General features: G+C 55.3%; 2 protein-coding genes across 7 annotated transcripts; one reads left to right on the plus strand and one right to left on the minus strand.

Moving 5' to 3' along the window:
- Positions 1 to 966: 966 nt before the first annotated feature.
- TMEM205 (transmembrane protein 205) lies at positions 967 to 3,332 on the minus strand. Of its 5 annotated transcripts, none has more exons than XM_049875826.1 (4): positions 3,245 to 3,332; positions 2,608 to 2,715; positions 2,336 to 2,499; positions 967 to 1,336 (listed from the first exon to the last, which is right to left on the minus strand). In XM_049875826.1, the coding sequence occupies exons 2-4, from the start codon at positions 2,705 to 2,707 to the stop codon at positions 1,031 to 1,033; spliced, it is 570 nt and encodes a 189-aa protein (XP_049731783.1). In that variant the 5' UTR covers positions 2,708 to 2,715; positions 3,245 to 3,332; the 3' UTR covers positions 967 to 1,030. The 5 variants fall into 5 exon arrangements, with proteins under 5 accessions (XP_049731783.1, XP_049731781.1, XP_049731782.1 ...); XM_049875824.1 differs by having other exon boundaries at positions 3,195 to 3,322; XM_049875825.1 differs by having other exon boundaries at positions 3,189 to 3,322.
- A 230-nt stretch (positions 3,333 to 3,562) lies between these two features.
- Positions 3,563 to 10,705, plus strand: CCDC159 (coiled-coil domain containing 159). 2 transcript variants are annotated; one of them, XM_049876928.1, is made up of 13 exons: positions 3,563 to 3,688; positions 5,113 to 5,231; positions 5,322 to 5,551; positions 6,288 to 6,321; positions 6,619 to 6,707; positions 6,825 to 6,906; positions 7,087 to 7,282; positions 7,758 to 7,825; positions 7,902 to 7,978; positions 9,552 to 9,664; positions 9,894 to 9,976; positions 10,336 to 10,452; positions 10,627 to 10,705. In XM_049876928.1, the coding sequence occupies exons 1-12, from the start codon at positions 3,684 to 3,686 to the stop codon at positions 10,437 to 10,439; spliced, it is 1,200 nt and encodes a 399-aa protein (XP_049732885.1). In that variant the 5' UTR covers positions 3,563 to 3,683; the 3' UTR covers positions 10,440 to 10,452; positions 10,627 to 10,705. The 2 variants fall into 2 exon arrangements, with proteins under 2 accessions (XP_049732885.1, XP_049732884.1); XM_049876927.1 differs by having other exon boundaries at positions 3,563 to 3,681.
- Positions 10,706 to 11,556: the final 851 nt, after the last annotated feature.

An 11,556-nucleotide genomic window follows, 5' to 3' on the forward strand; every position in this document is an offset into this window, starting at 1 on the left:
GGGCTTTTGGTTTATGAATAAAAGGAACCCTCGTGGTGCAGTGGTTAAGTGCTCTGCTGCTAACCAAAAGGTCAAAGTCACCAGCTGTTCTGTGTTCTTCGAAAGACCTGACAATCTGCTTCCATTAAGATTACAGCCTTTGAAACCCCATGAGGCAGTTCTACTCTGTCCTATAAGGTTGCTATGAATCAGAATCGACTCGAAGGCAATGAGTTCGGTTTTTGGCTTTATGGATAAGGAAACCAAGACTCAGAGAGGTGCCGTTCTCTGCGTGAGATCACACAGTAAGATCTGGCATTCAGGGCAAGCAGAGGCCTGAGACATCTTCCAGCCAGCAGGAGAGGGTCCAAAGTTACAACAGCACAGGCTTTGCCTGTGCTCAACCCTCAGCCCCACCTTAAGCAGCTTGCTGCACTTCTCTGAGTCCCTGCTGCCTCATGGGAACAACAGCAGCTGTCACCAAGGGCTGCCATGTGGATGGATGAAATGAGATGAAGGGCATCAGTCAGGAAAGCTGGGGTATGCTACAGTAACAGGGGACCCCAGTCTCCATGGTACCCAATAGCCAAGGTTTGCTTCTCACCCACACTGGTTGCCATGGTGAAGGGAAAATGTGGCGAATCATGCACGGGCTGTTAACACTTCTGCCTGGAAGTGACGCATCTGCCCACAACTGATTGGCCAAAGCAAGTCACACAGCTACCCCCAATGTCAATGTGGTGGGAAACATGACTGTCCCTAGGGTCAGACCAGCCATCAGAACAATGATAGACAGTGTGTGCAGTGCTTAGCGCCATGTCAGACACACAGCAGGTGGCCAGTCAATGGGCACCATTACAGGAGGGGCTTAGGGGCTGCAGTAGCTAAAACTCCATATCACTGTGCCATGCGAATGGTGACACTGAGGCTCGCAGCTCTACCCCAGTCCCCTTCTCTCCCTGTTTCGAAGGCCAAAGACAAGAGCAGCCATTTCCAAGAAAGCCTTTATTGATATGCAGGGCCCCAGGCCGGAAAGAGGGGGCAGCAGGGGCTAGAGGCGCCCGAGGTTCAGGGCAAGGCTGGCAAGGCAGAGCCCGTTGCTCAGGAGGCAGCCCAGATTGCAAATGGAGGAGAAGCCATGGTAGCGAAAGAAGACCTGGCGGAGGGCACTGTACTTGGGGTCCCGCCCCTGCAGCTGGCGGTAGGGATCAGGGCCCTGGCGGCTGCCCGGCACCTCCCCGCCCAGGCCCTGGTCCTTCTCCAGGGTGTGCAGGGCCCACATGGCAGCCGTGGTTCGTGGCCCAAGCCATCGGGCGTTGATGGCTGCCAGTGTGAGGCACAGGAGCAGCAGACAGAGCTGGGGGGGGGGAGAAAGGGAAACAAGGTGAGCCACCCCTGAGAGGCAGGAGGGGCCCCAATGAGGGCCCTTCTGCATTCTCATAGGCCAGAGGGGGATGGGGGCAGCATTATGTAAAAATCAGACCTTCCCTGACCCCAGACTGGGGGCCCCCAAGGCAGAGCTCCAGCGTTCATCCACTGAACTGGCAGCCCCTAAGGAAAGACTCCATTTCTGTCTCTATTCCCTCAAAAACCTTCTGGGCCCCCTCTCCTCTGATCCCCAGACTGGAAGTCCCAGAGCAGGGCTTTATCTCCTCTCCTCCTGTTCCCCAAAACTGAGGGCATTTAAGGGCAGAACTTCTCTCCCCAAAACTGGGCCAGAGCACCATGTAACTGTCCCCTCTGTTCTCCCAAAACAGGGAGCTTGAGACAGGGTCTGTCTCCTCTGTGGCCCCAGCCCAGAACCCAAAAGCTGACATTGGGCCCACAGAGCGTGAATAAAAAGTCTTTGAGGCTCCGATGACCCATAATCCTCTCCTGTTTCTGTGAGATTATTCTCGAAACACCTGTCAGGCCTCACCTGCCCACATCTGAGGAACATAATGGGGGCAGGGGAAGCCAGGGTAGAGAAATACGAGATGCAGACATGGGTCCTTACCTGTGGCTGGGGAAATGTGTGAATAGGGGTGGGGGCCCACAAATTCCCAGTCAGGCTGGTGTTTAAACAATGAGCTGGGGTCAGTGCCCTTGCCCAGCTGAGTCACCGCAGCTTGGCAGGAGGCCCAGGGGAAGGAGAGGGAGCAAGAGACAATGAAGAGACACTGGTGGAAAGACAGGGTTGCTGGGGCTGGCTGTACAGTCTGTGCACTGCTCAAAGGTGACCAGAGCCCAGCTTTGCATCCACCAGGTAGAAGGGGCAGTTTTTTTTTTTTTTTAATTCATGCAAATGTGCAGTCAATAACGCTCACTGGGGTCCTGGGAATGAGTCTCCAGAGGGTAGTAGCCCCAGTCCACATACCTGGCTGGCCTCCCAGAATGTGAGCTGACCCCAGGCATGCTGTGTAGCCATGATGTAGAGGTTGATGAAGGCACAGCCCATGGTGATGTGAAAGTAGAAAGGGAAGAGTTTGCTCTGCACGAGGCCAAAGGTATGTCGAGGAAGGCCTCGGAAAAGCAGGAACCCTGTGGGTGCAGGGGGCCACACACCCGTTAGAATGCTCCCAGGTCCCCCTTCCACTCCTGTCCCCACCTGGGGTATCCACAACATTCAGGCTGAGTGAGAGTCCCTACCTGAGACGAAGGTCACCCACATCTGCATGCCCCAGGCCCCTGACAAGACCAGTAGATGGACCACCTTAGTCAGGCCTCCTGGGTCCCTGCCTTCCTCCATCTTGCGGCCTAGACAAGAGGCACAGGGTGGCTCAGAGCTTTACCTCCGCCCCGGGGCCTTCAGACTCTGTGAGCTTGCTCAGCACCAGGGTCATGGCCAATCCAGCAGAGATCCAGGTAAAGCTGCCCAGGAATGGGGGCTGGAAGTCCCTGAGGAGTCCTGCGACAACCCCCGACCACAAATCGCAGAGCTCAAGATCTCAGGCCCTCTGGAACCCAATATTAATGCCACTTCCAAGGCCCCAAAGTGCCGCCCCAGGGGCTCAAGCTAGCGGCCCAAGGTCTTCAGAGATTATCCTGGTGACCCCCCAAAATCGCAAGGACCCCATTTCTAACACCAAAGACCCTGCTGTCATAAGAAGATCCCAGACAGGGATCATGGAATCCCCAAATCACCCCGGAGATCCCAACTAATCCAGGAAAACCCCAAATCTCATCCCGAAAACGCCGGCCCCACCGTTGGGAACCTCAACCCGCAGCACCAGTACTCTGAGGCCAGAGGCGCCGAGACCGGATCTCGGGGGGCAGCGGGCCGGACCTGGTACCGCACTCTCGCACTCTCTCCACCCCACTGGTCTGCTGAGCGCCTCCGCTACCTCCCTTCGTAGTTAGCCCCAACCAAGAACTCGTCCCGCCTCCTGGCTGAGCCCGAAGCCAATCGAATCGCAGATCTGCGGCCCCACCCCCTCCTTGTACCGCCCTCTTAGATATTGCCTAATCGGTTAGCAGAAATTAGCCTGGGATCCCGCCTCCTGATCGGGCTCTTACCCAATTACACCGCGACCCTTAAAAGCTGCGGAAGCGGGGTGGCATCAACGAGCGGGGGCGGAGCTAAAATGCCGGCCACACCCCTCTCTGTGACTCCAGCTTCAGCCTTGGCAAGTTCTAATGCGATGGTGTCCCTACAGGATCAAATTTCAGCGTCACAGCCAGGGACTGGTGTCGCGGTCCCTGATGGGAGAGCATGAACAGGTGGTATGTGGTAGGTGGGGGTGGAAGCAGGTCGGGAGCCCGAGGGAGCAGGATTCACGGCCGGGGGCGGGACCCAAGCTAGTGACCCCGCCCCCTCCCCAAAGGATTCTCCCGAGAGGAACTGCGGAAGAAACAGCTGGATGTGTAAGGGGGTTGACGGGGGAGGGGATCGCATGACTGGGACCTGCCTGCAGCTGGCGCTCAGAAATGCCCCTGCCCCCTTCTCCAAGCCTCCCAGGGCTCCCATGGCCTTCAGGTCCCAGGTTTTCAGGTGACATACAAACACTGAGCACCTACTGTATGCCAGGCACCGGCATGGATTAATTTACTTAATCACACCAACCCAGGAATGTGAATACTATAACATTACATTTTAATAGTTGGGGACACTGAGGCAAAGCTAGAATTTGAACCCAGACCATCTGGCTGGAGAGTCTCCTTGCTTAACCATTGTATTCTACTGCCTCCGGAAGTGAGGGCTTAACCTGAGTCAGTGACTCCTGACGGGTAGCCTAGAACATTTCAGGCATAAAAACAGCCCGTACATCATGGGGTAGGTGTGAAGACTCAGTGAGTGCTTAGGGTGGTCTCTAGCACTCCGTAGGTGCTCAGTAAATATGAGCTTAAAAAAGGATTAAAGAAGACTTTTCAGAGGAGATGCTGAGTGGGGCTTTGAAGGGTGTATAGAAGTCTTCCACAGCAGATTGGGCCAAGGAAAGGACACCAGGCAGAGGACCCAGCAAGAATGGCAGAAGATAAAGTTCTGGAGGGTTTGGTGAACTGGCTAAGCATGACCCAGGGCAAGGTACCCTTCACCTGGAAGCTTTTCCAGGCATAACTGCTCCAGGTTTCTCCATGTGTGCCAATCCTGACTAAACTGGAAGGGGAGAGGTGCAGATATGAGACTCAGAGCCGAGTTATTTTCTGTTCCCAGCCTTGTCTGGCACAGGCCTGGGCCCCCATTCAGCTAACGTTTGTTGAATAGATATGTTCTGCCCCTATGGCTCGCACTCCATGGCTCTCATTTGCCTGAAAGGCCACGCCCAAACTCCCCAGCCTGGCCTTCAATGCCTTGCTCAAGCTGCCCTGTTAACCTACTGCTGTTTCCTCTTGACTGTCTCCAGCCATCTTGAATTTACCAGCATGACTCTCTAAGCCTTTGCATGTGCTGTTTCCTGCCAGGAAAGCCCTTCCTTTGAGGCCACATGTTAAGATATTTTTGAGGGGTCACTTCCTTCTTGGGATCTCTTGGGTCCTTCTCACTGACCCTAGCTGACCACTGTGTTTGGAATCATCTTTCCTCTAGCTTCTGTTCCTACAATGACTGAGAGGCCCTGTGTTCAGGGCTGAGACCTCCCTGGTGTGTCAGGGAGGGTCTGGGGATGCCGGTGCATGGGGGCTGGTCTCAGACGAGCCCCCTGCCCCCTTCTCCAGTGACCCTCTCCTGGCTGGCCTACCCCGGGACTCTGACTACACTGTGACCTGCCACTGCTCATCATCCTTGCCCTCCACCGTGTGTTTGCCCACTGACAGGAAGTGTGACAAGTCCTGGGGTTCGTTGAGAGGCTCTCCTGAGGCTGGGAGGGGCTGAGGAGAACGTGAGGGGCATTTTGAGCTGGCTCTGAAGGAAGCCCCACCCCCAGGCTCTTCCTCAGACAAGACCTTGGACTGTACAACTCATTGGTCCAGGACCTCAGATTTGGAGACCTTGGGGCCAGCCGCATCTGAGAACACAGGGACGTGTGTAGACTGGAGGCCTGGGTGGGGCTCGGGGCTTCAGCCACATGGGGCTCCCTTCTTCCCCAACCCAGACCTGATGAAGGAGAGCTATAATGAACAGGAACTTCTGAAGAGGCACTACCACATCACAAAGGTCACCCCCACCCAGGGAACCCCTTCTTGCCCCACCACAATCTGCTGACATGGGTCTTAGGGAGGGGGGCTTACCAAGAACGCTCATATCTAGGTCCCCAGCACCTACAACAATGCCTGGCACTCAGCAGGTCCTCACTAAAAAGGCCCTACATGAACGGATGAAGGAATGAAGGGCAAGAATGCGTGACTGTATGTTTTTAATGGGGCTTTGTTCCGCTTGTCTCTGGGTACAGCTTTGCCTGGTGCCTGTGTGGTTGTGGTTGTATGTCTGAGATGTGTGCAAGTGGCTACTATGACTCCTGATGACTCGAGGCTGGAGTGTGTGGCTGCAGCTGAGCTTGTGTGGTTGTTTCCCTGTGTGTTTCGGTGACTGTGTGGTTGTATGTTGGGTGCCATTGGCTCCCACTGCAGATGATGCTGATGTTGTTGCCCTTAGGAAGGAGGGCCATTACCTCAGCCCAAGCCAGTGACAGGGCCAGCATTGGGCCAGAGTCTGAGCTCAAAGCCCACAGGCCCACTCACGTCTGGGACAAGCCACACAGGTGCACTTTTGAGCGTGTGCAGGCCAGGAGAGGTGCACTCATGTGCCTGGAGGCAGCTTTGCCTGCACTTGTGGCCTGGAACACCCAGAGCCCAGCAGATCCAGCTTGTGTCCAACCACCCAGACGGGGTTGGGGTGAGCAGGGAGGCAGCTCAGGGATGAATCCCACTCCCCACTTGTCCCCCTCCCCTAGAAGTCCTTGGATACCAACAGTTTCAAGGTCAAAGGTAAGAACTTGCCCTCCTAACAGGGCTGTGGGAAAGACCTAGCTTCCTTCTACCCCCACCCTCTGCCCCAGTATCAACTGACCCCTGCCACTAACACTGAGGCCTACTGACCCCTGCCCCAGCCTCTGCTAACTCTTTTCCCTGACTTTGACCCTTACCTCCCTCCTCCATCTCAAGGGAACCCTGCCCCCTTACCTTGCCCCCTGCTGGTATCCTGAGCCTCAGTCGACCTCTTCTCTGACCTTGCCCTTGCCCCAACCCCTCCCAGCCTCAGCTGACTCTCACTTCTGCCCACAGCTAAGTCCACCACAATGATCCCCGACTCCCAGAAGCAATTGCGAGTTGAACTGGAGTCACTCAAGAGCCAGCTACAGGCCCAGACCAAGGTGAGCTGCCTTGACACAGCCCCCAGCAACCACTGCCCCACCGGTTCCCTCCCACCCCTGCACCTCCCCCCATCCCACTTCCAGCTTCCAGCCCCAGGCCTGGACTCTTCCCCCCAGGCTTTTGAGTTCCTGAACCACTCAGTGACCCTGTTGGAGAAGGAGAGCTGCCTGCAGCAAATCAAGATCCAGCAGCTTGAAGGTAAGGACCAGCCAGCGGTCAAGGTCAGGCTGGAGGCCTGGTCCTATTGGAGTCAGCCAAGTCAGGCCAGGGTGAGAGAAGTTGAGGCAGTCTGAGTTCAGGGTCAGGGTCAGGCCAGGTTTAGGGCGAGCTAGGTTAAAAGCTAGGATCAGGCTGAGCACAGGTCCCCTGTGCCTGCAGAGGTGCTGAGCCCCACAGGCTGCGAGGTACAGAAGGAGCTGCACAAGTGGGGCCTGGAGCAGGGCCGGCAGGAGCTGTATGGGGCCCTGGCCAAAGGCCTGCAGGGACTGCAGAAGACCCTGCAGGACAATGAGGCTGTGCAGCAGGCCCGCATCACCCGCTGCCTGCAGCTGCTGGCCCAGGAGATCCAGGACAGGTGGGTGTGGGCAGGGGGGCAGCCTGGAGGAGGAGGGAGGAAAGGGAGGCCAGGGAGAAGGCACTGCAGATAGGGTGAGGAAATGGGAGGCCCGGGTAAAGGAGGGGAGACTGGGGGACAGTGGAAAGGATCAAGAGAAGGGAATGGGAGCTTGGGGGAGACAGGAGGCTAGGGTGGAGGGGAGACTGGGAGGCCCAAAGACAGGAGGCTGGGATATGGAAGGTCAGGTGACAGAAGTGGGAGGAAGGAGACCAGACAATGGGAGGCTGAGGGAGTGGGAGGGACTGAGGGAATGGGAGCCTGGAGGTCAGAAGGAGAGGATTGGGGGAGTAGTAGCCTGAGGGGAAGGGTGGGCAGGCAGTGGGGGAAAGGGACAAAGGCTGGGCAGGTGGTTGGTTGGACGTATGGGTGGCTAGGGCCTGGGAGGCTAGGGGCTGGGCAGGGAGTGCAGGTCTGGGCTGCCCTGTCCCCTCAGCAAGAAGTTCCTATGGGAGGAGCTGGAGCTGGTTCGAGAGGAGGTGACCTTCATCTACCAGAAGCTCCGTGAGTGTCTGGAGCCCCCAGGCAGGAGGGGAGTCCTTCTGTAGCCCCAGTCCTCCTGAGTCCCTTCCCCTCACAGAGGCTCAGGAGGAGGAGATCACAGAGAACCTGGTGAACATCCAGAAGATGCAGAAGACACAGGTGAAGTGCCGCAAGGTGAGAGGAGAGGCCAGGGACCCTGTGTGAGGTAGGGGCATGAGGGTCTCTGCTGGCCTCCACCATCAGACTAGAACCAGAAGGCCTGGGTTCAAATCCCAGTTCAGTAACTTACTGCTGCACAGCCTTAGGCAACTCATTTCTTCTCTCTGGGCCTCAGTTTCCTCATATGTATAATGAATGTAATAACAACACATCTCCACCGGATCACAAAGCACTCAGTTGTTGTTAGGTGCCATCAAGCCAGTTCTGACTCATAGCAACCCTATGTACAACAGAACGAAACACTGGCTGGTCCTGCATCATCCTCGCAATCATTGCTATATTTTTAGCCCATTGTTGCATCCACTGTATCAGTCCATCTCATTGAGGGTCTTCCTCTTTTTCACTGTTGCACTACTTTACCAAGCATGATGTCCTTCTCCGGGGACTGGTCCCTCCTGATAACGTTTGCAAATTACGTGAGAAGAAGTCTTGCCATCCTTGTTCTAAGGAGCATTCTGGCTGTACTTTTTCCCAGACAGATTTGTTCATTCTGGCAGTCCATGATATATTCAATATTCTTCAGCAGCACCATAATTCAAATGTATCAATTCTTCTTCGGTCTTCCTTATTCATTGCCTAGCTTATGCATTTCTCATGCGATTGAAAATACCATGGCTTGGGCCAGGCACACCTTAGTCCTCAAGGTGACATCTTTACTTTTTAACACTTTAATAGGTTTTTTGCACCACATTTGCCCAACGCAATACGTTTGATTTCTTGACTGCTGCTTCCATGGGCGTTGACTGTGGATCCAAGTAAAATGAAATCCTTGACAACTTCAGCCTTTTCTCTTCTTATCATGATGTTGCTTATCATGATTTTTGTTTTCTTTATGTTGAGGTGTAATCCATACAGAAGGCTGTGGTCTTTGATCTTCATCAGTAAGTGCTTCAAGTCCTCTTCACTTTCAGCAAGCAAGGTTGTGTCATCTGCATATCGCAGGTTGTTAATGAGTCTTCCTCCAATCCTGACGACACATTCTTCTTCATATAGTCCAGTTTCTCAGCTTATTTGCTCAGCATACAGATTGAATAAGTATGGTGAAAAGAAACAACCCTGACACACACCTTTCCTGATTTTAAACCACCCAGTATTCCCTCATTGTGTTCGAACGACTGCCTCTTGGTCTATGCACAGGTTCCTCATGAGCACATGAATTGAGTGTTCTGGAATTCCCATTCTTTGCAATATTATCCATGGTTTGTTATGATCCACACAGTCAAATACCCTTGCATAGTCAATAAAACACAGGTAAACATCTTTCTGGTATTTCTCTGCTGATACGCAACTCCGTGGCAACTAACAAGATCAACGACAAGCACTTTGAAGGGGTTCCTGGGTGGTGAAAACAGTTAATACACTCAGCTGCTAACCAAAAGGTTGGAGGTTCACGTCCACCCAAAGGCATTTCGGAAGAAAGGCCTGGTTCTCCTCTGGACTATACGGTCACTATGAGTTGGAATCAACTCGATGGCACAAGGTTAACCTTTCACATCATCGTTGTTGTTCTCTCATCCTCTGGCCCCAGGTCCTGACCAAGATGAAGCAACAGAGGTATGAGACATGGAGGGATACTGAGGAGATGCCAGGAGGCAGTGGCTCCTGGAAGGATGACCTCCAGAAGGAGCTGAGCGACATATGGTGATGCTCAGCCCCCAGCTCGACCTCTGCCCCTCATCTGACCCACCTTCCAATGAGATCATGCAGAAACCTCTAGAACCTGGAGCCCTGAGTCCAGATCTCCTTCTCCTCCCAGGACCTACTTTGGTCCTTGCCCCCACCATGGCCCTTCCAGCCCCAGCCTTGCTACTGTCCCCACCCTGAGCAGTGCAGAGTCCCCCAGGGCCACCAGCTCCTCTTCTCCCCACAGGTCTGCCGTGCACTTGCTGCAGAACTCCATTGACGGCCTCACCATGTCTTCAGGGGGCTGCCATAAGGCTTCAAGCCTCAGGGGTGAGGGGGCTTGCTTTCCAGCTTCACACATGGGGGGCATGTTCAGAGGTCATATTAGGGGATCATATTTGGAGGGTCTTATTCTGTGGTCCCATTAAGTAATGTTCTGGGGTCACATTAAGGGGTTACTGGGGATTTCCTTCAGGGGTCACATTCAGGGTCACTGGGGCCATTTTTAATGCTCACTGGGATAGAATTTAAGGGTCATTGAGGTCATAATTTGGTGTCATGTCGGGTCACATTCAAGGATTTCTAAGGTATAACATCAAAGGACACTGGGCTCGTTTTCAGAGGGTCCTTGAGGGTCACATTCAGGGTTTCTGGATGAGCGGCCAGAATCACACCTGTCCCTCTTGCAGGCCACACGGGGCACCGGTGCTTGAGCCCTCCACCTCACTCCTGGGACTCAGAATCCGACTCAGACCACAACCCTGCCCAGCCATCTTTGAGCAAGAAGAGCTGAACCTTCCCGACAGGTAAGGATTCTCCCTGGCCCCACCCCACCCATTCCCCTCCTGGCCTGCTCTGGAATCCCACAAAATGGACCGCCCGGGACTGTCCCAGCTCCAGACCTAGGCATCTGGTTCCTGATGCCCAACCCTGGAATCTCCAGGGCAGGGGCAGGCCTGATCCACCTCCTTTCTCCACAGCCTGAGCAGCCGGGTCTGCTCCCTCAAAAGGTCCTTCCAGAGAGAAAATAAACTAGCTGAGACCCTCCTCTACTCCTGAACTGTTTCTCCTGCTGCTTCCTGTGCCTGGGACCCCCACCCCTCCATTTACTCCCCAGTGCTGGGGAGGGTGGAGAGGTCCCAAGATGTGTGGGTCTAGGGTCAGGGGAGAGCGTGAAGCCAGATTTAGTATATGATAAAGGCTAGGGGTCAGTTTGTCCAGATGTGAGTGGCCAGACAGCGACCGCCCCCCTTTCCACCCGTCAGGCTCTTCCACAATGGCACCTAAACTTCCTCTCTGGTGACCCTGGTAAATCTGGACTGCTGCCCCCATTGCCCATGTGGGAAAACAGGCTCAGAGAGGCTGGGGCACAGCCCAGGGTCACGCTCTGAAACTCTGCTCCCCTTCCCGTTAGGCCTTGCCCTGCCCGGCGTCATTCTTTATCGTTCTTGCAACTCTATTCTAATGTGACCCTTTCCCCAAGAGCACCTGAGGCCCCGCCCCGGATCACGCTAATGAGACATTGCGGATCCCCGCCCCACGGTGTTATGCAAATGAGCGCCCGGAGGCCCCGCCCCTCCTCCGCCAAGCTCGGGCACCGAGTCTGCGTGGCACCGCCTGGCCGGGCCCGCGGCGTCTCTGTCTCTATCTCCTCCCCTCCGGGCCAGCTGCAGGTCTGTCTGTCCCGCCGCGCCGGGGCCTCCTGGGTGGAACCGGGGCTCAGGCGGCGGCTTCCTTGACCTGATGAGGGAGAGGGCCTTGGGGCGCCCCTGCACCCTCTCCCGCGGGCTACTGACCCTGGGTCTGTCTGTCCAGCTGGGGCCTGGGTTCCTGAGGGTCCGATCCCTCTGGGTACAGCTTGCGGAGGGCAAGGGGAGGCGGCGAGCTAGGGCTTGGGGACTGGGCTGGGG

Source organism: Elephas maximus, chromosome 3, assembly GCF_024166365.1.
Source record: "Elephas maximus indicus isolate mEleMax1 chromosome 3, mEleMax1 primary haplotype, whole genome shotgun sequence".
Classification (NCBI taxonomy): domain Eukaryota; kingdom Metazoa; phylum Chordata; class Mammalia; order Proboscidea; family Elephantidae; genus Elephas; species Elephas maximus.

What these genes read in the sequence shown, in the direction of transcription:
- TMEM205 (XM_049875826.1), bottom strand. Translation starts at nt 2,707, where the DNA reads ATGGAGGAAGGCAGGGACCCAGGAGGCCTGACTAAGGTGGTCCATCTA. An exon ending in GTGGGTGACCTTCGTCTCAG is followed by an intron (nt 2,500 to 2,607) that starts GTAGGGACTCTC and finishes CTGCACCCACAG; the next exon opens with GGTTCCTGCTTTTCCGAGGC. An exon ending in CATTCTGGGAGGCCAGCCAG is followed by an intron (nt 1,337 to 2,335) that starts GTATGTGGACTG and finishes CCCCCCCCCCAG; the next exon opens with CTCTGTCTGCTGCTCCTGTG.
- CCDC159 (XM_049876927.1), top strand. An exon ending in AGCTACAGGCCCAGACCAAG is followed by an intron (nt 6,708 to 6,824) that starts GTGAGCTGCCTT and finishes TCTTCCCCCCAG; the next exon opens with GCTTTTGAGTTCCTGAACCA. An exon ending in CAAGATCCAGCAGCTTGAAG is followed by an intron (nt 6,907 to 7,086) that starts GTAAGGACCAGC and finishes CTGTGCCTGCAG; the next exon opens with AGGTGCTGAGCCCCACAGGC.